General features: G+C 34.5%; 1 protein-coding gene across 8 annotated transcripts in view; it reads right to left on the bottom strand.

The window, feature by feature from the left end:
* Positions 1-27,916, bottom strand: part of AK9 (adenylate kinase 9) — a 72,735-nt gene that overhangs the window by 36,814 nt on the left and 8,005 nt on the right. For 5 of the 8 annotated variants that reach the window (XM_033005700.2, XM_033005707.2, XM_033005702.2 and 2 more), the window contains exons 6-17: positions 24,459-24,571; positions 21,499-21,672; positions 20,681-20,806; positions 17,863-17,937; positions 16,285-16,383; positions 14,225-14,367; positions 13,960-14,140; positions 13,374-13,518; positions 9,519-9,652; positions 8,705-8,861; positions 4,681-4,786; positions 4,183-4,247 (exon numbers count right to left, since the gene is read on the bottom strand). In XM_033005700.2, the coding sequence (XP_032861591.2) occupies positions 4,183-4,247; positions 4,681-4,786; positions 8,705-8,861; positions 9,519-9,652; positions 13,374-13,518; positions 13,960-14,140; positions 14,225-14,367; positions 16,285-16,383; positions 17,863-17,937; positions 20,681-20,806; positions 21,499-21,672; positions 24,459-24,571 (1,518 nt within the window). Of the gene's footprint in view, positions 1-4,182; positions 4,248-4,680; positions 4,787-8,566; positions 8,604-8,704; positions 8,862-9,518; positions 9,653-13,373; positions 13,519-13,959; positions 14,141-14,224; positions 14,368-16,284; positions 16,384-17,862; positions 17,938-20,680; positions 20,807-21,498; positions 21,673-24,458; positions 24,572-27,916 lie in introns of all 8 variants that reach the window. The other 3 variants (XM_033005701.2, XM_033005708.2, XM_033005706.2) reach the window with 2 other exon arrangements.

The raw sequence follows: 27,916 nt of genomic DNA, 5'->3' as shown, positions 1-27,916 counted from the left end.
AGGAAAAAAAGCAAATCTGGATGCAAGCCAGCCAATAAATACAAGGGAAATACATTCAGAGGCTGTTGGACTGAGCACACCTCAACTGCCTGGTAAATATTATAATTACAACTGATTCCAAAAAGCATTTCTTTTCAAAGACTAAAAGGAAATGTTCTAACATGTATGGGTTTAATTATTATATTTATTTTGTTGTTGTTTAAAATGTCTTACTGAGTTTAACATGATGATAAAAATAAAAAAAAGCAAAAACATAAAATAAAAGCTAAAGAGATGGGTATTGATTTGATCCTCCACCATCTGTCATATGAGAAAGAGAGGGGTTGGGATCAATATTAAATAGTTTATAACAAATATTGATATTAACAGCTGTGAATGACAAACATGGGACACAACAGCTGAAATGATTAGCTTCAGCTACCCATTTATTTCTTGAAAGAGCTTCTGCCCAAATAGCAAGAGTAGCAGAAGAGACAAGTGAAGATGAGGTTGAATTAGCACACCACCCTGAGCTACTGGGGCATAGGCGTACATGTGCTTCAGTTGAGTTTGTTATAGGAAGGGGGTAACCTCTGACAGAAAAACAGGGCTGAAAAACAAAGTACAGAAAATAAACTCTTAAACCATGAAAACTCTTTGCTTCAGTGGTTATTATCAACTGTATGGGATATTCTATTGCTGAAACGTGGCAGGAAGGAAATATGCCAAATATTACTACAGGAAGATTGGAATGAACCCACAGATCTACCTGAAGCAGTATAACTCTTCTACAGTGCCTGAAATACATTCTCATGAAGTCATATAGCTGTCTTCTAGTATAAATAAATCCATACTCCTGAAAAGCTACTGGAAAAATGCTTAAATATAGTAAGAAATTCCTGAAAAAAAATTAAGCTCAGAATAATTGTGTCAACGGACATGAAAGAAGATGTGGGGCTATAATTTTCAGCTAGACACTACAAGAAAGAGTTGCCACATAAATTGTTTTGTGTACCCTCAACAGACATTTTCAGCATTGAACTTAGCTTCCTAACTCATTTAAATACATTTGTTCAATTTACCCAAAGTCTCCTTCTCCATTTCCTTTCACTCTCATTAAGACACGTGTAAGTACCTTGCTCATGACTGGAACCATTTTTTCTCCTTTTAAACACAAAGGATATTATAAATTTGAATATGTTCAGTCCTGAACAATCCCAGTTACTTCCATGTCCCAGCTGAGGTTACAAAAATTGCAATTACTGAAACGAACATTTCTTTATATAGAATAGAATTAGAATTAGAATAGAATAGAATAGAATAGAATAGAATAGAATAGAATAGAATAGAATAGAATAGAATAGAATAGAATAGAATAGAATAGAATAGAATAGAATAGAATAGAATAGAATAGAATAGAATAGAATAGAATAGAATAGAATAGAATAATTTCAGTTGGAAGGGACCTACAAGAATCATCTAGTCCAACTGCCTGGCCACTTCAGGGCTGGCCAAGTTAAAGCATGTTATTAAGGGCATTGTCCAAATGCCTTTTAAACACTGACAGGCTTGGGACATCGACCACCTCTCTAGGAAGCCTGTTCCAGTGTCTGACCACCCTCTCTGTAAAGAAATGCTTCCTAACCTCTGGTCTAAACCTCCCCTGACGCAGCTTTGAACCATTCCCATATGATATGATATATGAGACATCAGAAGAGCATGATTGGGGCTCTGGAGTATTTTTCTGAGTTTTCATTTATATATCATAACTGCTATATAAAAAAACCCCCAGACTGTGAACATATCATTCATTTATATTTTTGTAAAGATGTCACATGGGAGAAAAGCTGCAGTCAATGTGCTGATGGCATTACATGTGAAATAAAACAGATATCAGACTAAGAGCAGCATGACTGTAGTGTTTTGGTGAGTCAGTATTTGATTATTGAAATCAAAAGTAGGTGCCGGAAAACATGATTTTCTCTCAACGAGGACTTAATGCGTGTTAAAACCACAACAGTGTAGGTGACATTATTACTTTTATCATTAATAACTGTTGTTTTGATGTACTCAGATCAAAATGGGTTAGATACTCAGAACTTAGATGAACTTTGTTGTTTGAGACAGAGATAATAGAGTATCTGTGTAAAACCCTTTAATACTTTAGAACTCATTCACTTTGGAGATCTATGTGTTTTATTAGGAACTACAAAAAGTCATAATGTAGAATTCTTTTGAAGTTTATATGTAATTTAAAGAACTCTACAGAGCTAGATTTTTTTTTTCAGAGAGTAGGTGAAATGTTAATTAATTAAAAATTAAAAGCATGTTATCATATCCAGTCTATCTTATATTACCTTTATGACTTAGGCCTTGTTATATATAGTTAAAATAAACACCAGACTGGGTAATGAAAGCAAGTGTATGTGAGACATACTGACAATACAGAACTTAAGCTTTGGCATAATGTTTTTCTACAGAAACCAATATGTTATGTCTGAAAGGAAGACAGTAGCAGCAATCTAGGCCCCCACTGCTGAGAGGAAAAAAACAAGAAATGTGAATTCATGCGCTTAATTTTTAATTTCAGCTCCAGGCCTAAGGTGATAATTTAGTCTATGATGGAGAAACCCTGAGATCCCATAGCAGCAGAAGAAAATACTCTAAAGTTGCCAGCCTAGTTCTTAATGTAGAGACAGATGCTTGTGTATGGTACTTAATCTTGACAGCAGATCCAAATCTGACAGCAACATTCTTCTAAGAAGGTAGGCAGTGATGAAAGACGGCAAAAAGAAAAGTACAACACTGCAACTTTTTTGACTGTTGAGGTTCAAAAACATTGAAACTAACTGGAATTAGTTCTAAAAGTTGACCCAACGGACAGAATTGTCTGATTTTTGCAATCTGGCCTATTTGTGACAGTTGGCCTTCTCCCAGAATCTCACTGCTCACAGATTATTCACTCCCACCCAGGACAATTATATTTTCATTGCTGGGAACAAAGTATAGAACAATTCTGATATAAAGGTAGTATCTTTAGAAGAAATAAAGAGTAGCTAAACAAAAATAATATGCAGTTCTGTCAATACAGAAAGAAGCAAAGTAAGAAAGTCTTTACTCAAAGTGTTTTATTGATACTGTTATTAGAGGGGAAACCTCATGTAACAGACATAATTCTGTTATTTTTGTATGTTGTTGGATTATGTTATTAAAGGCTAATCTCCATAAGTACAAAGGAGGGGAGGAACAATGACAGGTGGGGGAACCTGAATAACCTAATCAGAACAAACATAACCTTGACTTGGCTTCCATCCGGGTCATTAAAAGAGGATGATGAAGGCATTGTCTGGGTGTGAGATCTATTGAGACAAGTCAGCCAGAGAGGCTCTTCCTGTCTGCAGAGGATTACAGCCTACAGGGTATAAAATTCATTAGTGGATGCCAGGAAAAGCAGTTTGGGATTGTGAGAGGCTAATAATAGTATGAGGCATTTCTGAGAAGGACCAAAGGCAAGGAGAAGAAGGGATCAAAGTGGACTGGGGAGGAACAAGTATGGATAATAGAGTAAGAAATGGATGAAAGGGGAAATGGGAATACATGCTCAGACTCATTACTGCATGGTCCCGGGGACATGGAGCTGCAGCACCCTCACCTCTACTGGGCTACTGGATTCAGCAATTCATAATGTATGTTGCTACCAGATTCAGCAATTAATGCATGTTAAGAGAGCCACTCCTCAGATAATTTCCATTACCCTTGAATTGCTTCAAGCTGAGCTTCTGGGAGGAAGAACAGAAAATCAGACAGTTTTGCAATTTTCTTATTAGCTATTGGCTAAATTCTAACAATGTTTTCTAACTTGTGAGGGGATACAGATTTTTTGATAAGTAGCAAGTTTCAATATAGTTAATAACTCACTTAGAAAAGTGACTAGAGGAGATAGAGTCCTGTCCTTCAGATTTATTGAAAACTGTAACTGTGCTATCTGATTTAATGCATGTCTATATTCTGTAACATCCATTAAGAACGACACATAGAAATAAGTGCCTGAATCATTGAAGGAAGCAAAGGTAGTAATATAAAGTAATTTTTCTAGAAGCTGAATGTAAAAAGGAATAAAAACTGTAAAATCTGCATCAAACCCAAATTGCTAAATGATTTGAAACACATAATTAGATAAAATAGAAGTCAAATGACACACACCTTCCTCCTCAGCAGCCTCTAGAGTTTCATCCTCCTCTGATGTCAGTATTTCTTGCATTTCTCTTCTGTAAGGAAAAGATTTTTCGTCTTAAGACTTAGACAAATATTACTGAAGCAAGTTCCAGATATATTAAATGTTAAAGTAAAGGTGTGGAAATATACTGTTGGGAACTGAAATATTATTTGGGATGTAGAAACTAAAAATCAAATATATTTCTTCATCTAAATTATTATTGCCTCATTGCATCAAAAGGCTGGACTAAAGAAAAGCTAATGAAAATGCATTTAGCAAGAAAATCTTCTGCCACAATATTTACTGATCTAAATGAGGTATTCCTCAAAGTTAACACACAGGATTATTTCCTATACATCACAACTATTCTTAGTGTACTGGTTTAGTACATTTGTGCTGATAAATGCACTGATACCTTTAACACAAAGTAAGGCTAGAATTTTCTTGTGCTCACTTTTTATGCTCAGATATCTGGAATATTTTACCTTACTTCTTCTTTCGTTTCTAATGCTTCATCTGTTAGTCTTTTCAAAATCTTAGAATTAATTACATCTTTATTTGCTAAGTATGTTCTGCGTAGTATCCAGACTCCTGCAGTACAATTACACAACAGTAATGAGTTTTATGCATCTGTATAAAACTAAAGTTATTTGAGTTAGGCAAATTATTTAATAAATGGTAGACAAGTTTCCTACTTCTTTTTAAAGCCAAGAAAAGGCATATATACCACTGAACTGTTATTATATTAAGGTTTCTGTTATTATACTAAATGATTTCTAAGGTTTTAGAGCTTTTTTTTTCAGTTTCAAGCACCTAACAAACTGAGTCTGGGATAGGTGAATGTTATGATGAAGGCTGTAAGGGGAGACAGCACTGAAAGGATTTATTTTATATTTCCATATATCGTGCATTACTCTGGCACTTATTTTGTTTGTATATGTACAAAGAAAACTATGAAGAAACAAATGAAAAACATGAAAATAAAAATATAAAGAATGTACATACTTATACTACTAAAGCTGGTTGGCAGAAATGAAGAATATGCTGTTACTACTAGGAACTCTACTGACTGACTTACTTTGTCAAACAGATTTATAATATATGGCTGTGTGGCTGAAATCAGTGGCATTATGCTAGTTTAGATTAGTTCAGGGAATAGCTTGCAAAGTAATGACTCTAAATGCTGTGAAAATGTAAACTCCACAACTACATTATTATTTAAGGGACAGAAATTAGTGGGAATCCAATAAAGAGTTAACACAATTGCCAAAATGAAAGAAAAGAGAAAAAAACAACAACAACAACAAAAAAAAAAGCCCCAAAACAAACCAAAACAAACAAAATAGCTAAATTCAAGGAAACATATCCATAAGCAAAAAGCAAGACTTTTAGCCAAACCCTATAGCAGACATTATGATGTTGTCCCTTTCACTTCTTTTCACTCATACTTGTTGCTCCCATATTTCACCTGATCGCTATCATCAAATAACATAAAATGTATTTTTATCTAAGCTTGAATGGTGAGAAACATGTTACTTAACTACTAGGAACACTGGTGTTGATTTGAAGCAGATTATAATTTTGTGTGAACAGTTTATATTTTAAACTAATACTTTCAATTAAATCTTTTTTTGAGAAAGGGAGGGTGAGAGAAAGGAATTTTTTAACATGTAGTTTGTAAACTCATCTTTAGATAATTGTGTCTCTGTATTCTTCTGCAAAAAAGCTGTGGGTTTTCAGTGGCTTTGCCTGGTGGCCTAGTCTTGCACTTTCCCATCTCTGTGTTTTCTCAATAATTAATGAGAAGCAGCAATGCCAAGGAGCATTAATTTACTTAATTATTCAGAGTCCAAAGGACATTGAACTGAAATTAAGCAGCTTTAATTACAGAATTATCATATGCAGAACATCCAGAAGAATCACAATTACTATACTATAACCATTCTTTCTTCTTTGGGTACTAGCACATGTGTTTCTCATTCAAATGATTCAATATTGTTTCATCTGATGAAGGATTTCAGTATTACTTCATCAAATTGAGCCTTTAGAATAATGGATAATAATTTAGCAAAGCCCTAAGTGGCTGGCCTGAGAATATCTGCTATGAGTGTTAACAAAAAAGAAGCTTGTTAATGGAACAGGTTTGTTGGAAGACCAGCTGATTCTCATTGAAAGAACAATGTCATTGTAATGTCCTGTTTTAATGCAAATGGAAGTCTGTTAAGCAAATCTCTATGCTAGTATTATATTTCACTTTGATTTGTTATGATAGGCTAGAAATAGTATGACTTGTATTCAATTTGCACGTGGTTTGTTTCAAGCTGAGACAGTAAAAATATATGCTTTCTCATTTAAAGTACGTTAATTAATTTCCTCCCACCAGTGAATGAAACTTTGAAGAAGAATAAGTTGTCATTGATTCACATGAAAGCCTGATGCAGCTCTGGGGGTAAAATTATGGTATAGACTCATTATCATCTCAAATACATTAAAAATGGGAATGGTGCATTTCCTTCCAAGCCTGAAATCTACTTATACATAGGGCCAAATGGACTGGAATTAAGAAAGCGGTCTTTTTTGCTGTGTGATATAAAGATTATAACAGTGTTAATCTAAACAGAGGTACCATCAGGGTTGTGAGCACAAAATTTAAGATTCATGAGGGGCCTATCTAGCTTCTAGGAAGGGCTTACACTCATACTTTAAAGAATCTGCCACCTATCAGACTAGAGAACCAGAAGGTAATTGCATGGAAAAGATGGCTACCAAGAGTATAAAATAGATTGTTTGGAGTAGAACAAGTAATTGCGAGCTAGTTTTAAGAACTAATGGGAATGGCAGAAAGGTGTACATTGCAGGAAGGAAGCAAATAATTTGAAAGCCCTAGAGAGGTCTTAAAGTCTCTGCTATGGACTTCTAAGTTCTTCCCTTCCCTAAGGAAAAAATGGGGCAGTTACTATTGACCAGTTTTCAACATGCTTTGCATGAAGAATTATCTATTCCCAAAGCATCTGATCCAGAATAAAGTCTTTTAGGGATGATGAGACAACTTTTATCCAGTTAATTCATTAACGTGATAAATTCTGAGAAGTTATGAGAAATTTAACATAATTCTGAAAGCATTTCTCCCACCTCAGTCCTCTCCCTGCAGAAAAGGCTAGAATTTGACTCCTGCTGCTTGTTACTCAGTATTATCATTACATTACTGCATGCCAACTACATGAGTAAGGTGCTATTTGTGGTTGTAAGAAAAGACAATGCACTGTGTTCCAGAAACTAGGTTCAAGAACATTTCAATATGCTTTAAATATCTGGGAAGCAAAGATGAGGCGTGGAAATTAAATTTGTCCTTAAGTTCTTTCTGGAAGTATCTGAGGTGAGGTCTTCTTGAATGATAGGAACAGAAAATACAATTTTTCTGACAAACAGTGGATCCAGAACTTTCTCATAGAAGTGTTCTGTCTGTATTTAGTCTGTATACAAGCTCCAGACACACTGGAAGACTTTTAGTTAAGATGTTTAAGGTGTTTCAAAATTTCACAAAGCTACATGACTAAGTAGGTAGACTAAGTAGCTTAGGTAGAGTTGTGAGGATGATTAGCTGATCAGATGACATGCTTCTGAAAAGCTTTTTATTATAAGAAATCTGTACTGAGTAAACTGTGTAACCTTGATTTGCTCAGGTTGATTTTTATATTCAGGGACAAGGGTTTGAAAAGCTCTCTGGACTGACTCTGATATTGGGCAGTTACTGAGCTTTCTTGAACTAAGTATGAATAGACCTATCGTTCCTGTCTTGAAGGGAAATTTCTGCTACCAAAAGGCCTTTTGTTAATGGACTGGATCAAAGAGGTAATCATCAGACATTGCCACGGGACAATGAAACCTGTGGTGTGGTATGAATCAAGCAGGCATAATCCATTACTACAGGATTTGGCAGGCAAAACTTTTAACAGTGTAAGATACTGTTTCGTTTTCCATGCCTGGTACCAACTTCCCCTCCTTTGAATTAATGGGTACTAAGCTATTGTATCAATCTGGATAAGAAGTTGCTCAACTATTTTTATCCCAGAATGGGGAGCAGGATACATCTGCATAGGGGTATTTTTCCCTCTGTTTTCTTTCAAGCAGAGAAAGTTCATATCTACAACTTGATTTTGCAAGTGGGGAAACCAATGAACGGGCAGGAAAATTTGACTGTGAGCCACATTGCAAACTGGTGGCCAGCCAGGCACAGAATATGAAAGTCTGAAACTGAATGAGTCCAGTGCTATTTGCTGCTGAGGAATTTTCTTTACTGCTTTTGTAAAACATTCCTCTTTCAAATTCTGTGTAATTCTCTTAATCCAAATTATAAGAAAATTGGAGTACCTTTGTTGATTTGCTGGAATTTTCCTTCTCTAGACACCTGAAATTTTATAAATGAGAAATAACTACTATTTTTTCTTATAAGTATGCTTTATATACAGAAAAAAAAATATTAATTCTCATTAGTGTACATTTACTAACCATCTTTTTCCGTATCCTTCAGACAGACAACAGTGTCAGGTAAAAGTCCTTTTTCTGATAAAGCTGACCAGTGATCTACTGACAGAGGGTAGTTATCCACTACCCATCCTCCTTTTTCTGGAGCACCAGGAAACCTGTCTTTGTTGTTCTTCATAAGCTGTTATAAAATGTCAGGTTCAGTAACATAAAAAGACTAAGATACTCTGTGAGCTGTTCAAAAAGACTGCATAATACCAAATGATTTTCTAAATGTTATGATTTTTCTCTATTGTCATTTCAGGTCAATCAAAAGTAAGACATTTATAACTTTATATGTCCAAATGAAATAAAACCATTTTAAAACGAAAAAAGATTAATGTGACCGTGTTTTTTTAAGGTTGCCTACAAATAATTTAGATTTCAGTCTCAATAGTTACAAACCAGTAAACAAATTTAAAACAATTCAAAATTCTTGTATAAACCTTCATACACAATTCTTTTCAAGCACTTGTATCTGGTGTTGAGCTTTTTTAATAGTGACTAAGAATATAACAACAGGGCAAGCATACAGTGATACTTCCCTCAGGTAATTCTCCCAGCCTTTAACAATTTGTAGTCCAGGTACTTTGCAAGACAGAAATAATTTGTATATATATATAGTAGTCCTCAATAGATTTGTTGTCTTTCGCAATCTTGCTCAGTCTCTCCTCAATCCTAGGTAAGCTTTCAGACTACGTGATATAAACTAAACTGGTCTTTCAAACAGAAAAAGTAAGAACATATATAGATGATGTATAAACTGTTACAGGCTGTTCTTAGGAAAAAAGTGCTTTACCTCTGCAATAGCTGTCTCCAGTACTTCAGCATATATTTCAGGTGACAGTGTAACTTCAGAGACTGATGCACGTTTTATGGCTTCTTCTACCATTGCTTGAACTTCTGGGTGATCAGCAGTTACCTCTGACATTTCTGAAAACATAGATTTTTAAAAGTGCTTCAAAAAATTCTGAAATAATTATTTCCTCTAGGCAGGTATAACTGCTAGGCAATTAAATCCATCCACTTCATAATTACAGTGCAGCAGCCATTCTAAGCAATGTTACACGGTAATACCGAGAAAGAATCAAATAGCAGTTCTTCTGAATGCAGTTCTAGAGTGTATTTCATAAAGATAAGTTTTAAGATCTTGGTTTCCTCTCTCATTACAAAAAAAAACCCTTTTAACTGTACAGTATTTTCTACCACTAAGTGAAATATTGGTTCAATATGAATGGAATGACATTTGTGTACTAGAAAAATCAGGCACCACCTGCAGCACCTGAGAATTTCCTTTGATTTCTTTCTGATTCCTAAATCAAAAGGTTGAGCAGATTAATTTAAAAATCAATACAATTCATTGATCAAGACAGTATATTGTCAACAATCATGAAATCTGCATTCTCTGGGTTTGGTACAAAGCGTTCATACTGGATCCATATTTTGTTATTAATTGCTGACACAGTGGACTGTAGTTGTTTAAAAATTTTTTAAGGAACGTCCAGAGTTAGTTCATAGTTTACATACTAATTTGATAAAATTTGGTGAAGAACTGTTTTAAGCAAATGCAATATCTACTATATGAAGAGCACAATTTTGTAAAAATGCCACATTTACTTTCTGTAATTATGCCAGGATTTTTCATTGATTCTGTTGATACTTTTTACGTGCACAATTTTACACATTATCAGCGTATTTTTGCCAAGTTACAAGCTCCCTGGGAAAGGGACAATTATCTTGCTAAATGTTTCCATTCTGCAAAAAACCTCAACCCAATCCAAAACCAAACAGACTTTAAAGTTATCATAGCTAAAGATATTATATTCTACTTCTCCAATTCAAGAAATAGATCTCTCTTTAGTGGTCTCTTCAATATCTTTTGCTGGTATAGAATATCATAAATTAAAGGAAGAATATAATTGAAGGAATAAATGTTTGTCTTTAAAAAGACAAATAAATTTGTAAAAACTACCTCAACACTCCACATTTGTTTAATTTCCATTTTAGATACTTATATTTCATTAATGTCCATTAATTGGATCTACCTAATAATCTGTCTTCCTTGGCTGAGATGAAATATCAGTCTGTTCTGTATGAAAAATACACTACTATTTGTAAATGTCAGGCTTAGAAACTTATTTCAGCAGGTTAATTAACACTTAGCATACTTTTAAGTATCTCATATTCAAGTGGCAAAAACTCCCACTCCTGAATTTAGCTCCTCTCTTCACTTATTTTTTTGTTTGTGTGTGAATTAACACCTATTCTTCTTATCTATTAAAAAATTCTGAAACAATCTTATGCTATAAGAAGATATGTAAGTCAAAAAAAAACCCCAAACTTTTCAACAAAATACACACTTAGCTCCTACAGAGGTCAGTGGGAGTTTTTTCCCATGTACACTAATGTGGTATTAATGGGCTAATATCTTTCAATGGCAAAATTTTAGGTTTCTCAAAACAACGGTATCAGCAACAAGGAGAAAATTTAAAATAATCCTACAAGTGTAAATGAGTTAAAAAATAGTATGGTCTTTCATTTTTAATTGGCAAGATGCACTGAGGGCATGTAATAACGTGCTTAAAATAGCTAAGATTTACTCTCTACTTTTTTGAATGATGGCAGATTTTATAGTAGTCCCCTCTTCCAAGTTTATTTCCTTTCTGGTTTCAGTGGCTTCTTCAGAATCATCTGCTTCTTTGACACTATGTTCTTGCAAGTCTCCTATAGTTATGAAATCATATTAAATTCATAGAAAACTAGATTGGTAAAAAAACCTTTTATACAAATACTTCATCACAAAATCCATCTGATAAAACCAGCTACATGTTAGTCTCCTCTTCATCTGCAGCCTCCCAATCTGTGGAATCCCCCAAACACACCTCCTAGAAATCACAAGTGCTGTTCCAGCCCTAGTGAAGGCAACACTAGTACCCATCAGCCCGTGAGACACAAACAGCTCTCTAGCAGTACCCGTTTTCATATGCTTGTTCCTCCCCTTAAAAGAGATCAGAAATATGACCAAAAGCCAGGAAATAATTTAAAAATACACAAGTCCTAAACAATTCTTCAGCTTAACCGATTTAATACCCTCCCCTATTTTCCCCCCAAACAGAACAATGTCGTTCTGTTTGAGCTGGGTGTCATCTGAGCACAATAACAGACTGGACCTGAGTTGTTACCTTTTGACTTCGAATCAGAAGAGTATGTTTTAAGTGAACTTCCTGATCCTTCCCATGCTTTGAAACACATGGCAAAGCAGTCTTGAAACATGCAAACTGATTCCTTCCAGATGCACATTTGCTATGCTGAAACCATTAAGTGTTCAGCCTATGAGATCACAATACACTTAGTCTGAAAGTCCTCCGTGCGACATGGATATTGAGTCCTTAGCACCAGCTGACTTACTCTGACAGTAGATAGAAACTCTGTGGACTTCAGTGGAGTTTCACAGCCTCACTGTCTGTCCCTGAACTGGACTTGGGAGCACTCAGGACAGTCAGGAAGCAATTTAACTAATTAAACTGATATGATGTCTTTTGCATAAGTTTTTTTTTTTTTTTGCATAAATACTTTCTGTGATAGTTACACCTAGATTCAAGCTTCCAAATATATTTAACGTCTCCTTCTGAAGCTTTCTGAGTTTCTATGACAATTTACATCCTTCATCTGTTTCCAGTTCTGTTTTGCAATAAAATTGCTTGAGCTCTCCAAGGTTATTATTTAGGATTAAGTTGTCATTAATCCTAATATGATTTCACATACCTGTCCTCAAAAGTACTTACATAGCCAGGAATCTGGAACATGACACTGTTTAATGGTTTTAATTTTGGTGTAATAGTTCACCATTATTCTTACTGCAACACTAATGGTTTCTGTATCACTGCCAACTTCTATGTTTTGCAGCACCAGAGGAATACACTGACTTCTTGCTAGATATGTATCTACCCATGCATAAATCAAGTATGGTGATTCCTTGCTTAGTTGAATAAGGCAAAATGTCTTGATAGTCCATTTAAACCATAACTAGAGCTAACTGGAAAAGGCAATTCCAATTCAATGGAAAATTTTAATTTCAAAAGAAATAATTTTGAAAAAAAACACTGAATTTCCTGCAAAAATAAAATAAAAATTTTGTTTAAAAGACATCAAAAGACCATGTTATTATCATATTTTCAAAATATTTTCCGAATGAAGCTGCAACAACCTAGGCAGCTTAAGAAATCTAAATGTGACAGAGCTGGAGAGTCTTGTGAATATGCCATCTGAGACAGCATACTTGGAAGTCTGCTCCAAAGTGGAAAATCTGTAGACTGTGGGTTCACATCAGCCCAGCTGACAAGCTGCTTTCTTGAAGAAAATTTAAATTTTGCAGAGATTTAACTTGTCAGAAAGTCATTCAAACAGAAAGTTTCCAACTAGTATCAGTCAGAATCAACTCGTGGCCCTCAATATCAGAGGATTTATATATATCAAAACTCCTGAATTCTACTCAGCTGTTCCCTTCACTGCATGTTATTTTAGTTCATATTTAAAGCACAACAACTATAACAACTTCTGTAATATTTTATAAGTCAAAGTAACAACAATTGCTTCAGTTAAATAACCTAAAGTAAATAAGATAGCTTCAAAGACCATGGAACACCTTATTCACCTGATTCTCTTGACTGGTTTTCTAACCCCAACCTATTTTTCACTGCCGTTATAGCCTTTTCTATTGTATCCCTTCGCACTTGCTCAATGTTTTCTTGTCTTGATTCTTCCATACGGGGTTGAATGAGTTTGGCCATATCAAGAACCTAGTGAAATTATTTGAAAAAATAAAAATATCACAGGAGATAAGTATAGCAACTGATTCAACTTCTATACAATTAAATGAATTTGGAAAAGCTCTGCAAATTTCAGATACATGTACATATAATTCAAGTGCAGGACTTTTTTTTTTGTGGAAAAAATATTTTCTAATTTACATTTACATTTAATTATCTTAGATACAAAAGTTATTCATAATATTCTTATGCTAAGACAAATAACACACATAAGTATTTGTCTCATATAGAGGGTAAATAAAAATATTTTTTAAATTTAGCTACTTTTATATAAATCGATTTCACTAAATTACTACATTTCATCTGTAATCCATATGTTTGGAATTGTGTATGTTAATAACACATCAGGAATAAGAACGTGCTTAACCGATTCCCAAGCTGATACATTATGTAAAACATTTATAAACCTACCTTTCCTTTATATTTGTGTGCAATTAGGTTACAAATAGTTGTTCTCCCAGAGGACGGAGGACCAAATACTAGTACTTTACAAGGAGGAATTGGCATGGGCGGTAACAGGTAAGGCCGTGGATTCAACATAAATGTTTTCAGTGCCTCTGGGGATGACAGTATGTACATTTTACCTAGAAAACTTAAAACAGAAGAGAAGCTAACAGATATAGGCAGTTATCTTATAAAATAGGAATAAAAATAGAAAGTATTAAATTCCACTAACCTCACAGCCAAGTCTGGGTTTCCCATTACAATATCACCTTGCTTTAGAGCCACAGGACATGCTTGACCCCACCTGCTTCTACGCCATCGATATCTGTGTGCTATTAGTTTGTAAGATGACAGGACCCGGAAAAGTTCATCCTGCTTATTAAAACAGCAGTTACAACATAAGCAATTTTTGTCTGAAGCTACATATGCATTGTTCTTAGCCTTTTTTGAAATATTTTGTTAGAAAATAAGCAAACCTAAAAAGAAAAGTACATCACACTTTTTAGAATATTTTTTAAAAACTATACATTTCAGAACTGTAGAACTTTTTAAGGAGAAACTATTTAATTTTACAGTTTTATTTAATAGTACTTAATTACTGTAAGCCTCATTTATTATTTTCAGAAGCTTAAAACAATAAAGAGGTACAAATCAGCCATTTATTGAAGATGACAGAAAATGGTCAAGATTTCTTCTAAAGGGGATGAAGAAAGAACCAAGGTCTTTGTGGGGGAATAACAAGGCCAAAATATCTCTTTTAAGCATGTGGAAATATCATGTGATAGGAGTAAGTCACCTTTTATAGAAGGTGAAAAGTGAGTGAAACCTAAAGTTTCTGGTGACTCTCAAGTTATTCAGAATAGTACAGGCAAGTGCTGGCTGTGAAGAACTTCAGAATCTAGGAAGCCAGGCATTAAATAGCAGTTTTACACAGAAAATTACGAGTTGTCATTGACTGTCACTACTCAGAAATAGATCTTGGAATTATAATACATACTTCCATTAAAACATTTGGTCAATGTCCAAGACCTGTCAGAAAATCAAGCTGAATGTTAGGAATGTTTATCAAAGACAGAATAGAAGATAAAGCTTTATTTTTTTACTTTCTATATCCTGCCCTCATCTTTACTGCTATGTGCATTCTGCTACTTTAATCTCAAGAAGTATGCAGAGGAAATGGAAAAGGTTCAGAAAAAGGTAATATGGCTGATCAATCACACAAAAAGATTTTAATGTAAGAAGAAATAAGATAAAGTAGACTGCAACTCTTAGTCCAGGAACAAGACAGCTCATAAGAACAGGGCAGAAGTTTGAAATCAAGAGTTAAAGTGCAGATACAGAGAACAAAACTTTTTACTGACTTTTGTGTATCAACAAATAGAGGACACTGAGCTAACAGGTGGCTTGTTCAACACAAAGGGAAGTGATTCTGTATAGAATGTCCAGTTAAGCTGTAGAACTCCTTGCCACAAATACTGTGGATGCTAAAAGTGTACACGCAGACTAATACAAACACACAGACTAACTAAATAATAAATACAGACAACCTCTGACACAGAAACTCTTTCACTTGTGAATTTGTCAGGAACTGAGAAAACAGAAAGTGAAGGGATGGTTGTTTCTCTGCAGATTAATGGTGGGATCTCCCAGTTACAGTACCATTCATAAATTCAAAGTTTTGCTTAAGAAATAGGGAATATGACTGCAAGTGAATATAGGTGAAGACATTTATACAAAGACATGTTTTTCAGTTTTGTTTGGAAGGGTCACAAATTATAATTGTCATGATTCAGAAACATTCAGCACTAACTTGTCATGTTCTAATTAATTACAGGAAATACAATGTATGTGATTTCAGCTATGCAGGATGTTGCTAAATGAGAAACAGCAGGCTAATATTAATTCAGGAAGAGTAAAGACTGAGTTAAGAGTCAGCTGCTGAGAATATTACACTTTGGCTAAAGTGTCTTTATCTTCTTGGAAGGAATTAATTCTTCCTCTATTGCCAATACAAACATTTTGTTCACAATTTTATCACAATCACCTTTTTTTTTTTTTTTTACTTAAAATGACAGACTTTTTTCTTTTTATACTCTTTTAAGTGGATTATAGTCCCAGAATTATCTTAAATTCACAATTCTGGAAAATCAAGGCTCAAAAAATGCCTTTATTGCATGGTAAAACAAACTGGTTGCTGTGAAACAAAGATCTTGTAATATAAGCTTACAGCAGAAAATAAAAGATATTTTTATACTTATTACAGTCAATCACATTTTAGAAAAACACACTTACATTTTCCAGTCCCTCCAGTGTTTCTTCTTGCTGACTTTGAAGTCTAGTTATAGGAGCTCCATTTTGAACACCCAGAGACTGAAGTCGAACTACCACTGACTGAAGAGAAAATAACTCTTGACTTAGTACCCATCAAAACTGCTTTTGTGATTCAAAAGGACCCCAAGTATTTTTAAAATTTTAACTTATTATTTGTATAATGGCTACCTATACACTAAGGTCCTGTTTCTAGCCTGAAGTCAAGCTAGTTATTGAGCTGAGTTTTAACAGCTTGGTAGATACAATCAGTACAAATGCTGAATCAGAGCCTTTATATTTCCTCACTATGCTGTGAATCCCAAGCCTTCTAAAGGAATAGGCTGTGAAGGATTCTTTCCCACAAAGCAGTAGAAGTGTTCAGATAATCTCCAATCTGAAAAGGAGGAAAGTCTCTTTAGGAGATCAGATTATGCACACTTGTAAGTAATACAACTTCGGCTAATTTATTTAAAGGTACTTAAACCAGATGTCTGCCAATGAGAATCAGATTATATTACATTTAATTGAAGGATTTCCTGAATGTAATCTTGCTTGAATGAAAGTGCTCTTGAAATAAGACAACAGATTTTGTCTTATTTGCACTAATTTCGTAATAGGTCTTTGCCTTGCTTGTAGGTAAAATGTTTGGAAACACTACACAACTTGTTTGTCTTTATGATAAATTTTCTGTTGCAATGTTCACAAACAGATCATAAATGAGGAAATTTTATGTTCCAACTCTGCAAAAATAGTGGGTTTTTTTTCCCCATATGACTACTCTTGGTAGTAAAGTAAAGCATAAATTGGAATAATACTTACAAAATTATAATTGATTCAATTTGTTTCAAACAACAGGAGGGAAACTGCAGGAACAGCTCACTTCCTACCTTGTCAAAGACAATCTCTCACTTCATTTTCAACCCACACTTTAGGTTCTGATTTGAAGACACTCTTATTTCTGAGGCAGAGTATAAGATTATTTATCTTCAATTTTTATCACGGTATTTTTTTAATAGTGAGAATGACCTGCTATGTTATGAGCTAAAAATCTAGACACAAGCACTCAGGAGAATTGTTAAAAGAATAAAATGTCTTCTATTACACTGTAAAACAGTATCAAAGTTCATAAAATTTCTATCGTTATTTTAGACACCTGCACAAAATAAGCCAATTCTGTAAATATACATGAAATGTTTTAATTTCTCATGTTTATAATGATATTTTACACTAATACACAAAATAAAGTGCTAAAACCAGATGGATACAATACAAAAGAGTTTGGGGCCTGCCTGAAAATACTCTCATGTAACATATAATTAAGCCTGGGGGGTGGTGCAGTGAATTTCATAATTGTTTTAATGAAGCAACAGAAGCAAGCATTTCAAAGGTCATGTTTTCCAATAGTAATTAAATGAGTTTTATACACAGCTTAAATTTTTGCCACCTTAATAAAGAAATAAATAAATGTTCTTAATAAAGGATTTTCTTAATAAAGAAAGCAAGCCACAGAATTGAGAAATTATTTTCTAGTGGGGGTTAACTAAGTTGGTGCTTACTTACTAGAAAGAGATCATCTGGTTGTTGATTTCCATCCAGTTCAATAAGATACTGACTATCCTGTTCAGCCATCAAGTCCTGTTTAAGAACAAAGAAATACTTATCTATTGAGTATGGTTAATCAGGTAATGACATTGAACCTCATTCTGTTCCTGTTCATATCAAAGGCTAGACTCCTGTGGACTGCAGCAAACCCATAATTCATTGTACCAACTGTTGTGTGATTTGGTATACTACTTACATAGAATTTGTTTAGCATAACTTGCTAAATTTGCCACAAACTGTGAACATTTACCTAGATATGTTGAACTTTTATCTAGTCAGGTCAAAGAAGGCTCCAGAACCAGTTCAAGACAGAAGATAAGGAAGCTACATTCATTAACAGAAGCTGCAACCTTAGAGATAAGAAAATAAACAGCATGCCTGGAGACAATGATGGGACCCAGTGAAGAACAGGCAGATCCCAGACCCTCATGTGACCACTAGTCCAAACTGTCTCACGAGGGGTGGGGGATTGAAATTATAAGGGTATAATTGCCCAGGGGGTTCTTTGTTTGAAGGCCCTCTTCAGAGGCTCGAGCTGTTGTGCTAATAATAAAAAGTACTTTTATAGAGGAGTCTATCTTTCAGTTTACTGATTCAGCAGAAACCTAGAGTTGAACCTTGTTATGGTGGCTGGCATGCATAATTTTCATAACACAATGACTTATAAAAGTCTTCTGGAGTGAAACTTTTATTTGGTGATGGATAAATATAGAGAGAATTCAAAAATTTGAGTTACAATGGGTTCAGAAAACAGATTAGATATCCTAGCTCAAATATAAGAGATCTACAAAGAATCAACATATAGCAATGTTTCGTGTATGAATTCAACTTCTAATTGTCTAACTACCTTAATTCTGCTGGAAAATGGTGACAATGTCAATTAACAGATTTCTTGGAAATACCAGCCATGAGACCAATGTTTTAAATTTTGGTCCTGACTCTCAATTTCTGTAACATTTGAATAATGTATTTGATTTTTCTTATTTTTAATTTTTCCATTAGTAAATAAGGTATTAGACTAAACTAGACATCCCATGTCCATTTTTAATATCTCTGTCTGAGGACTGAGAGCAATCAGTCCATTCCTGACAGATGTTGATCTAACCTGAGCCCTGAAAAAGTCTAGTGAAGGTGACTTTACAACTTTGTAGGTAATCTGTTCCAGTTCTTCACTACTCTTATGGTCAGAGTTCCTCTCCTTGTATCTAGTCTAAGTCTTCTATTCTATAAATTATTTGTCCTATCTTTGGTAGAAACAGATAACAACTAATTACTTTTTTCTAATACTCTTCTACAGAGAAGATAATAGTTTGTGGGGGTTTTAATATACAATAGTCTTACTAGTACATCCATAATATTTGCTTTTGTACAATAGTATCACAGTTATTGACTCAGCTGATGACTAACCAAAACCCCACAGATTGCCGATTGTCTGCAGTACTGAGGTCTAGTCAATTATTTCACATTGTTGTTGTTCATTAGGTTTCCTCCCTAACTGCAGTATTTCACACTTATTTCTACTCAATTTAATCCTAACAACTGATCAAAAAATCAAAGTCTGTTCTCCAAAGTTCTTTCTACCTATCCCAGTTCAGTGCAAGCTGCACATCTTATAAGCTTTTTTTTTTTTTTTTTTTTCAATTTCATCATCTCAACCTCTAACTGGGCAAGTGATAGACCCCTATGTTCTTTTAATGTATTAGTGGACCACTAACTATGTTCACTAATACATTGATCATCTGTGAAGATTAAGTAAGACCTACTGACTGGTAGAATGTGTGGAAAGTGTTCAAGTTTGGTGTACATCCTAAAGTAATTTAGTCTAAGCAACTTTCTATTAATTTGCTTGCGAGAAATCCATGTGAGACTGTATAATAATTAAAGACACCACATTTTTTGTTTTCCACTTCACAACAGTAACAAGTTTGTTACTCTAGCAAAGAACATTATATTAGTTTTACACAATTTTATCTATAGGTTTATGTAATCCATAAGGAAATTGAAGGGCATAAATAAACAGTAGTTGTCAAGTGTGCAGCAAATGTGAGGTTTTTACAGTTGCTTATATCAGGAGATTAAAAAAAAAGAAGAAAAAAAGAAAATATCAAATTATTGCTTTGAACCCGTTCTCCTGTTTTTTCTGGGGTTTGTTTTGTTTTGTGTTTTTTTTTGTTTGTTTGTTTGTTTTTTTGATTTTTTTTGTGGGGAAAAAAAAAAGATATATAGTAAGTCCAACTTTCATGAACACAAGGAAAGAAAAAAAACAATGTCAGAGCTACAGAAAGAAATTAGGTGATAAAGCAAACTGATGGGCTAATTATTGTGTATGTAAATCTGCAAGCAGTGAAGCAGGTGAGGAAGAGAATCTATTGGAGTAGAAGGCAATGGATGCAAAGAGCAGATTTCTTATGGGATTGCATGCCAGAATGGTGGTAGAATGCTGGTAATGGTGATGATACACTGGGCTCTTAAATTATTTCCTTCAGATCAAGTTCCTAGATTAAGGAAGCATCTGCGGTGGCAGGAATGGTTTCACTTTTAAAACTCAAAGGGGATTACTTTATGTTGACTCCAGAGTAGAAACAACAGCTACAGATGACAACTTTCTATCATTGATTTCAGTATGAATTTCAAAACTTGGGGATAAGTCATAGCATGCCTTGTGCCCACCTCCATAAAATAAATCTCAAACTTAAAGAAAAAAGAAAGAAAATAGTGCAAGATATTTTAAAAAGTCTTTTGTTGTGCATAATCATGTTATTTTGATTTTTCTTACTTCTAAAGGATGAAGCATTATATCCTTATACATTCCAACTCTTTCCTCTGCATTTTCGAGAGTATCTTCAGGTCTCTGCACTAACTGATGCAAAAATTCTGACAGCGGAAGTGAATCTTCTACAGTCTGCAGAATGAAAAGTGAAATATTTCAAGATATAGAAAGAAAATAATGTACTAATTTTTGTCTTTACTCAAAAGTAAATAAAGTAGCTTTCCATTGTATTGCAGTGAGTATTAGTCCAGTGATTGCTGACTGTGATCCTATCCTGATGAACTGTAGTTTCTGCAAATTGAGGAGTGTGCCTAGAACTTGCATTGGTAAGTTTCTAGCCAGCATTATAAACCAGAACAATTCAACCTGAATTCAGAATTAACACCTTAATGAAAAAAAAAAAAAAAAAGAAAATCCATTTGTATTAGTCTAACACCAAAACCAGGAAATAAGTTACTAGCCTGCAAATACTAGTAAAATTTGCTACAATAAACAGAAATTAAGTGCTCTTATTTGCTTAGACCAAGAAACAGACAGTATAGAGTTACCATTCTTTTAACTTATGGCAAGAAACAGTTTGGTGACTTCAGAGTTAGAGACTGAATCCAGGTTAAGCTCTACAATAAGCACCATCTGCTGTCATTTAAACCAAACATTTAAGTATTATCCCACATCTCTTAAAGTAGAACAAAAACTGAATTAAGATTAAAGTTGAGCAAAATTAATTTTGTAGTATGGTGATATTTTAGAATATCAGAATTTGTTCTGCTTTGTCTAGAGTACATTATAATAGTTTTCACTGTTAATAAATCAGCAATATTTACCTCTTCTTCTTCCTGCTCTTCACCTTCTTCTTCATCCTCTTCTTCAAGCTGATCTTTCTCTTTCTTATGCTTTTCAATAATGTTAGGATCCCACTGGTTCCTCTGATATACCTGCCCTGAAGCAGGGTGTTGCCTTTGTCCTGATATTCTCTGGCATAAATGATAATCTGAACACTAGCAAGGAATAATTAAAAGGATATCATGTGTTTATTTTACTTCTATAATAATATTATTTTTCCTGAAACTGCAGAACAGAGGGTACAAGCCTGTTTGGCAAATACTTGGATTCATAAACTTCTCCAATGACATTCTGAATAAATGCAATATTTTCAAAAGCAGCAAATATTAAAGAAAGACTTAAACACTTGCATAGCTTTTCCCCACCATCATTTTATATTCCATATCAGTAGTGTAGCCACTACTTGAACACATTTTACCATGTAAGTTATACCTTGTAATATAACAAGTGCAGATGTAGTTTATGGGTAAAAGTATTTTGCAGACAGGCTTGTGATTGCTCTTGCAATTAATGCCAAAGTGGTTTGGACTTCAGCAAGATTAAGTCAATTTTACTAGGTGTGTCTGACCTCTGGGAGTTCTACTATCACCCAAACGCATACTGCCATTGTGTCAGAGGCTAAAGCAATTTGGAGCTCTGGAAGAGTAAGCAATTGTCTTTCCATAAAAATCCCTGAAGAAACAAATTTAGTTTAACATTAAACACAGATAAATCTGAATGTGGTCTGTGGTGGTAAAATTATTAATATTTAAGATTTTGAGAGGTCTGCCTAAGAAGTTTATCCTAACTAAAACATTCCTTTCAACTAAAAGCTAACAATCTGTGACTGTTTCTACCTCCCCACTTCTGATCTAAGATAATACTGGGTGTGCCACTTTTGTAGGGTCCACTGAGAGCCTTTTCTACATTGTCACATTGTGTACTGTTTGATTCCTTCTTAGAATTGTGGCTGTTAGCAAGCTACTTAAGGAGTCCATCCATTCCAGGGATGGATACCTGACTTTGTTAACATTGACAGGATTGGTTTTCCTCACCTCTTTTTTTTTTTTTTTTTTTTTTTTTTTTTTTTTTTTTTCCTGTTTTTTCCAAGACAAGAAGCTGGCTGGGTCTCTGCAATCACTTAGCAGAAAACAGGGGAGCACAGACATGCTGGCTGAATGCTTGCTCCCTATGACCATAATTAAAAAAGCTTCTATCAACCTGTCTTAAATTGTAATTGTATTAATACACACTTGGAGTTCCCAGAACTCCAACAGGACTTAAAATGGCTCTTAAAATTCTACTACGGAATTGGGGGTGGAGCACAACACAAAATAAAATATTATTATTATTTTCTAAATCACTGACACCTACCCTTCAATTACATATGAAAAACCTGAGATAACAAGAAAATATTGTAGTTGTGAAGGTTAAATTGTTATAGAAATGGAGCAGTGATTTCTACAGGAAATACAGAGCTTTTAAGATCGCATTGCTAGCAATACCCACGCTGCACTCATTTCCTGAGGTATCCCTGAAATCATATAATCATAGAACGGAAGACATAGAGTCAAATTATTGAAACACAGAATCAAAGGCAAAATTATTTATTTGACTTTGGGGCAAGAATTTTTTATGAGAATTTTTTCTTCCTGGATAAGAAGATGATATAACTATATGAAGTCAAGAATTCTGTTTTCCTTCTAGTATAGTTAGTATCACTCTTCTATTTGTATTGTTGCACATCAAACTATACAGCATATATTCTCAAGACCCAGGATTTCTCACTATTTCATATTAAAACAAAGATTGACCTTCTTTAGCTGAAAAAAACCAAAACTGCACAAAAATAGGTTTCTCTGATGTTTTAAGTTCTCTCCAAACAAACACAGACTTAAATCTGGCAAAGTGATAGACTAGGTCCGTGCACTGAAGCTTAGCATCTGACAAACCACATAGATATGACAACTGGAACAAAAATCCGAATGAAAATGGAGCACAACACCAGAGGCTGATTATTCAGAGATGCCTCAGCATCTCCTTCTTCACATTCAGAGTAAAAGACAGAAATAACCTAGCTAATAATAAATGAAATATTGCAAGAGGAAGTGCCTGAACCCTTCTTTATGATTATACATACCGTGACTTTGTCTGCATGGAGTCTGGCAAAATTTAGTGTGGGCCAGCTAGTATTCTCCCTGGTGAATAGCTGGGCACAATCTGCAGAATGGCACAGGCCCAGGGCCTTTCCCAGCAGGCCGGCCGGACATGGCCGCCTCATTCTGACTAATAAGACAGGTTAGCTGTGTTCTGTCAAACCAGTTGGCCCGATGTCTGAAGAGTCACACTTGCTTTGTTTTATTTACTAATATGGACGTAGCCAGTAAACCCATTCTTTTAAGTTACATTGAGAAGGTCCTCTTAATCCTACATTACCAATTATTTATGTTTCTATCATTATATAAGAGTCGCTTTTGTAAAGTATCTGCTATGTCACATCACTACTCATGAAGAAATTGAGATTTGTAAACAAGATGAATTAACAATGACTAAGAAGCAATTTCACAATTAGTGAGTAAAAATTAGAACAATTTGCATTCTAACTTCCATATATTTCTTCCTGAAACATGTAAATGGCATATGTACATGTATCCAAGATCCTGTAATAATCATGCTAATCAAAGTTTTCTTTTATTGAAAATCTGTATCTTCTAATTGGTAGAGGTGCAAAGACTGTCACTGCTACTGAAGTTTTAAGAAATGTTCATTATTTTACATGAGCAATGTTTATAATGGAACAAACTAGCGTAATTACATTCCAATATAAGAGAGAACAATTTATTATTCCTCAAAAAAAATATATACAAATGCACAGGGGAAAATATTATCTTTTGACTGGTGGAGCATAAGAGTCTACTAGTAATTAGTAAAATTACTAGCAAGTTACTGAAGATAACGTTACCTTAATGTTAATCAGGAAATCCGGTTTTAATTTTAGATTCTTTATTTTCTCTATTTGCTGTGAAACAGTCATGTATTCCTCTGACAGAGAAGGAAATCCACTGAGAACATAACCTGCCGAATAAATTTTATCAAATATACCTTTTAGAAGGTTATGTCAAATATAGGGCTGGTTATAATCATCTCCTTTAAACAACACATCTATTTAGTGGCACAATTTTTAACCATGTACATGACATAACACTTAAAAAATTGTGCACCCATGTCTACTTCAGATGAAATACAGACAAAAAAGTGTGTTGTTTTCAACTTGATATAGAAGTCTCAAAATTTGTTAACTCAGTTAAGAAATATAAGAAATATGTAGACATTGAAGATCATACTCAGACCACCTGCTTCATGTGCCTAGCTCACTGTAGTGCCTAAAAAACAACAAGCTTTTAGTGACCATTTTTGCCACTAAAAGATGTTGTAAAATACATTGCAAAAAGTAGTCACTCTATGATACAAAGCCTAGGAGTGTAGGCTTTTTTTATAACCTTTAAAGGTCTTTGCTTCTGTGGACAGTAAAGGAAGTCTGAACAGCTCTCTGGGATACACAGTGCTCCTGAATGCTAAATCCTCTCAAGAGGAGGCACTATGCACACAGTATGCATGCTGAAGCAATCTGGTAAGCATCCATTCACTCAGGATTCACAATGCTGCATCCTCTTTGGCAAACAGACACCGACTATATGTGACAAGCACGATGGTAATAGTACCTTTTCTCTAGTATTAGAGTGCTCAGCTCCACAGACGAATTTGTAGCTTCAAGTTCCTAGAAGAGTATTGTAACTGATAATGGCTGCATGCAGTACAGTAAGAACTGCTATACAGCAAGGAACTCAATATTCATGAAGCCAGAATAAGAGACTAAGTAAGAATCAGGTGGATTTTTTTAGCCTAATGAGAATATTCCCTTAAAGAAATGGTGCATGCTCCAAATGCTTAGAATTTTATGTGTTAACATTTAAATGTAAGTCTATGCAGCACAAAAACATAGTAGCAGTCTTTGCAAGAGGTATTAGGACAGAAGACTTCTTCTTTTCAGAGCTACTATCCATGGATGCAAAATTTATTGAAGAGGATAAGCAGGAGAAAGCATAATATATAGTCATTCTTCTAGGAAATGAAAATCTTGAATTCTAAGTTGCTGATATCTTCAAAGAATTCTAACTGGTAGTGAGATGTGGGGAGTCTGCACAGCCTCTGCTTATCAACACATCCCAGAGTACAACAGCTGATATGGGAGGGATGGGAGTGTAACATGGGAACAGATTATCCCAAACTGTTTGTTCCCTGAGAGGGTGTTTGCCCCCAAACAGATAATGTTGTGGGGGGACTAACAATGAAGTTTACCTAAGGCAACCATCAGCCAGATCAAATAATAACCAGGGGACTACCAAGAAACTTTTGAGGAGAGAAGGTGCCATCTTGAAAAGAAGCATTAAAATTTGTGACTGGGGGAAGAGACCTTAGAGTGAGAGCGTGGTAAAAGAGCAGCAGCCTGACCAGGTTTGATGTGCCAGCACTACAACCTTCTGTCTAGGCCTGACAGAGCAGCCTCCCTGTTTGATGCTGTGAGTAACCTGCATTTCAACTACCAGACTGACAGAACAGGGTTAAACACATAGTGACCCACACCTAGAGTGTGTGTACGTGAGCTCATGGGGAGCTTTCTCACTGGTGTATGGATGAGTAGACTGTAGGAAATGGCACACACAAAGCTGGAATGCTTACATTTCCAACAGAAAGTGTGCTTAAATAGGTAAAGCATGCATTCTCTGAAAAGGGAATATATGCTTGTAACTTCCACCCATCTTTGAGGGAGGATTTGTATGCATAACCATGCAAGTTTGAGTATATTCCAGAATTAGTTTTAGGAGAATGTTCAGAAATTTGTAGGTGTTTATTAATATTTGGCAAGTGCTTAGTGCTGTGTCTTTTCTGTTGTGTGCCTGATACTGAACCTTTTCAATGATCACCAGTTCACTGACTGTCAGTTAATTGCTTGTCATTAATAAATCAATAAACAACTTGGTTCCCGATTTGATTTAAATCATGCTAATTGAGCTGTTTTCCCCTGTGATAATGACATAGATCTTTCCATTGCAAAAATTATTTAGCCTAACATGATGTGAACTTCTGGTTGTTTTCTTGTTCTATTTACAAACAAAATTAGCAAGCATATCAGCTACATAGAGGTAATAATTCTGTATTTTCTTACTTACAATACTCTAAAATACAAGCATGATTGTTATTTTCCAGTGCTTATGTTATTTTAAAAAGAGACACTGTTTATTTCAAGAAATAGCTTAGAAGCTTCCTATCCGAACTCCTTCAGAAGTCAACCCCCCTCAAGTTTTTAGTGACTTACAGTTTTTAAATATTGTAATTTGCCTTAACACTTCTGAATATCTCTGATACAGTCTTAAACATAATATGCCTTTATTATGTAAGTCAGAAGAATATCATTGAAGTAATTCCTTATTGTGTATACTGTTTAGAAACTTGTATTTTAACAAACGTTAAAAGTAAAAAACTCAGCCTCTCATACAAGAGTGTTTCTAAACTCTTTAATGAATAACTAATAGCAAATTGACTGATTAGTTCCTGCTGAAAGCCTATTTAAGCTTTCCAAGGATTATATTAAGATAATAGTTGCTAAACAAAAAGTTATTAGAACTAGAAAATATTCAACAAAAATTGGTTTTGGAGATGAGTTCTAGTTAGTAGGAAAAATAATGAGGATGTAGGTTATTCTATTCCTTGCTGCTTTGGGGCATCTGTAATAGAGAAAATGGCTTGGCTACAAGAACCGAACTTTTATCAACTTTATAGTCATCTATCTATATCTCTGTAATACACACACCATAGGCGTTCATCATGAGATTGACTCAAAGAGGGGAACTCAGATACACAGATATCTATTCAGGCTTTTATTAAAGTCTTGACATATGGATTAAGAGACTGGAATTTCTGCTGCTACTTCTTCCTTCAAATTTTTGTTTCCTCATAATCTCCTCTTTTTTATTTCTTCCCTATTTCTATGTCTTTTGCCTACTGTCTTAAAAGCCTGGTTTCACTAAGTAAGTTTGCATTTTTGCAAAGACTGTTGAATCTTGGACTAGAGAAGGAACAAAACCCATTGCATCTGAAAGGTGATAGAAGCATGTTAGTTTTCAGAGCAGTAGAAACTTAACATTTTTTTGTCCCTATGCCTGTCTCTCTCATATAATGGAAATTTCAAATAAAAGCCTGCACCAGAAAAAGAAACTACATTTTCTTTTACTTTCTTTGCACTTAGCCATATTTTTGTTTTATCTTCAGGAAAGTGGGTTCAGACTCTAGCAAGATCTGCAGCACTAGTCTTAGCAGCCTCAATTAACATAATTTTTCCTCAAAAAGTAGAATTATTAC

The sequence above is a fragment of the Tyto alba genome, unplaced genomic scaffold, assembly GCF_018691265.1.
Source record: "Tyto alba isolate M040663 unplaced genomic scaffold, T.alba_DEE_v4.0 Super-Scaffold_40, whole genome shotgun sequence".
In the NCBI taxonomy this organism is placed as follows: Eukaryota; Metazoa; Chordata; class Aves; order Strigiformes; family Tytonidae; genus Tyto; species Tyto alba.
This window is presented reverse-complemented; position numbering and strand designations above follow the sequence as displayed.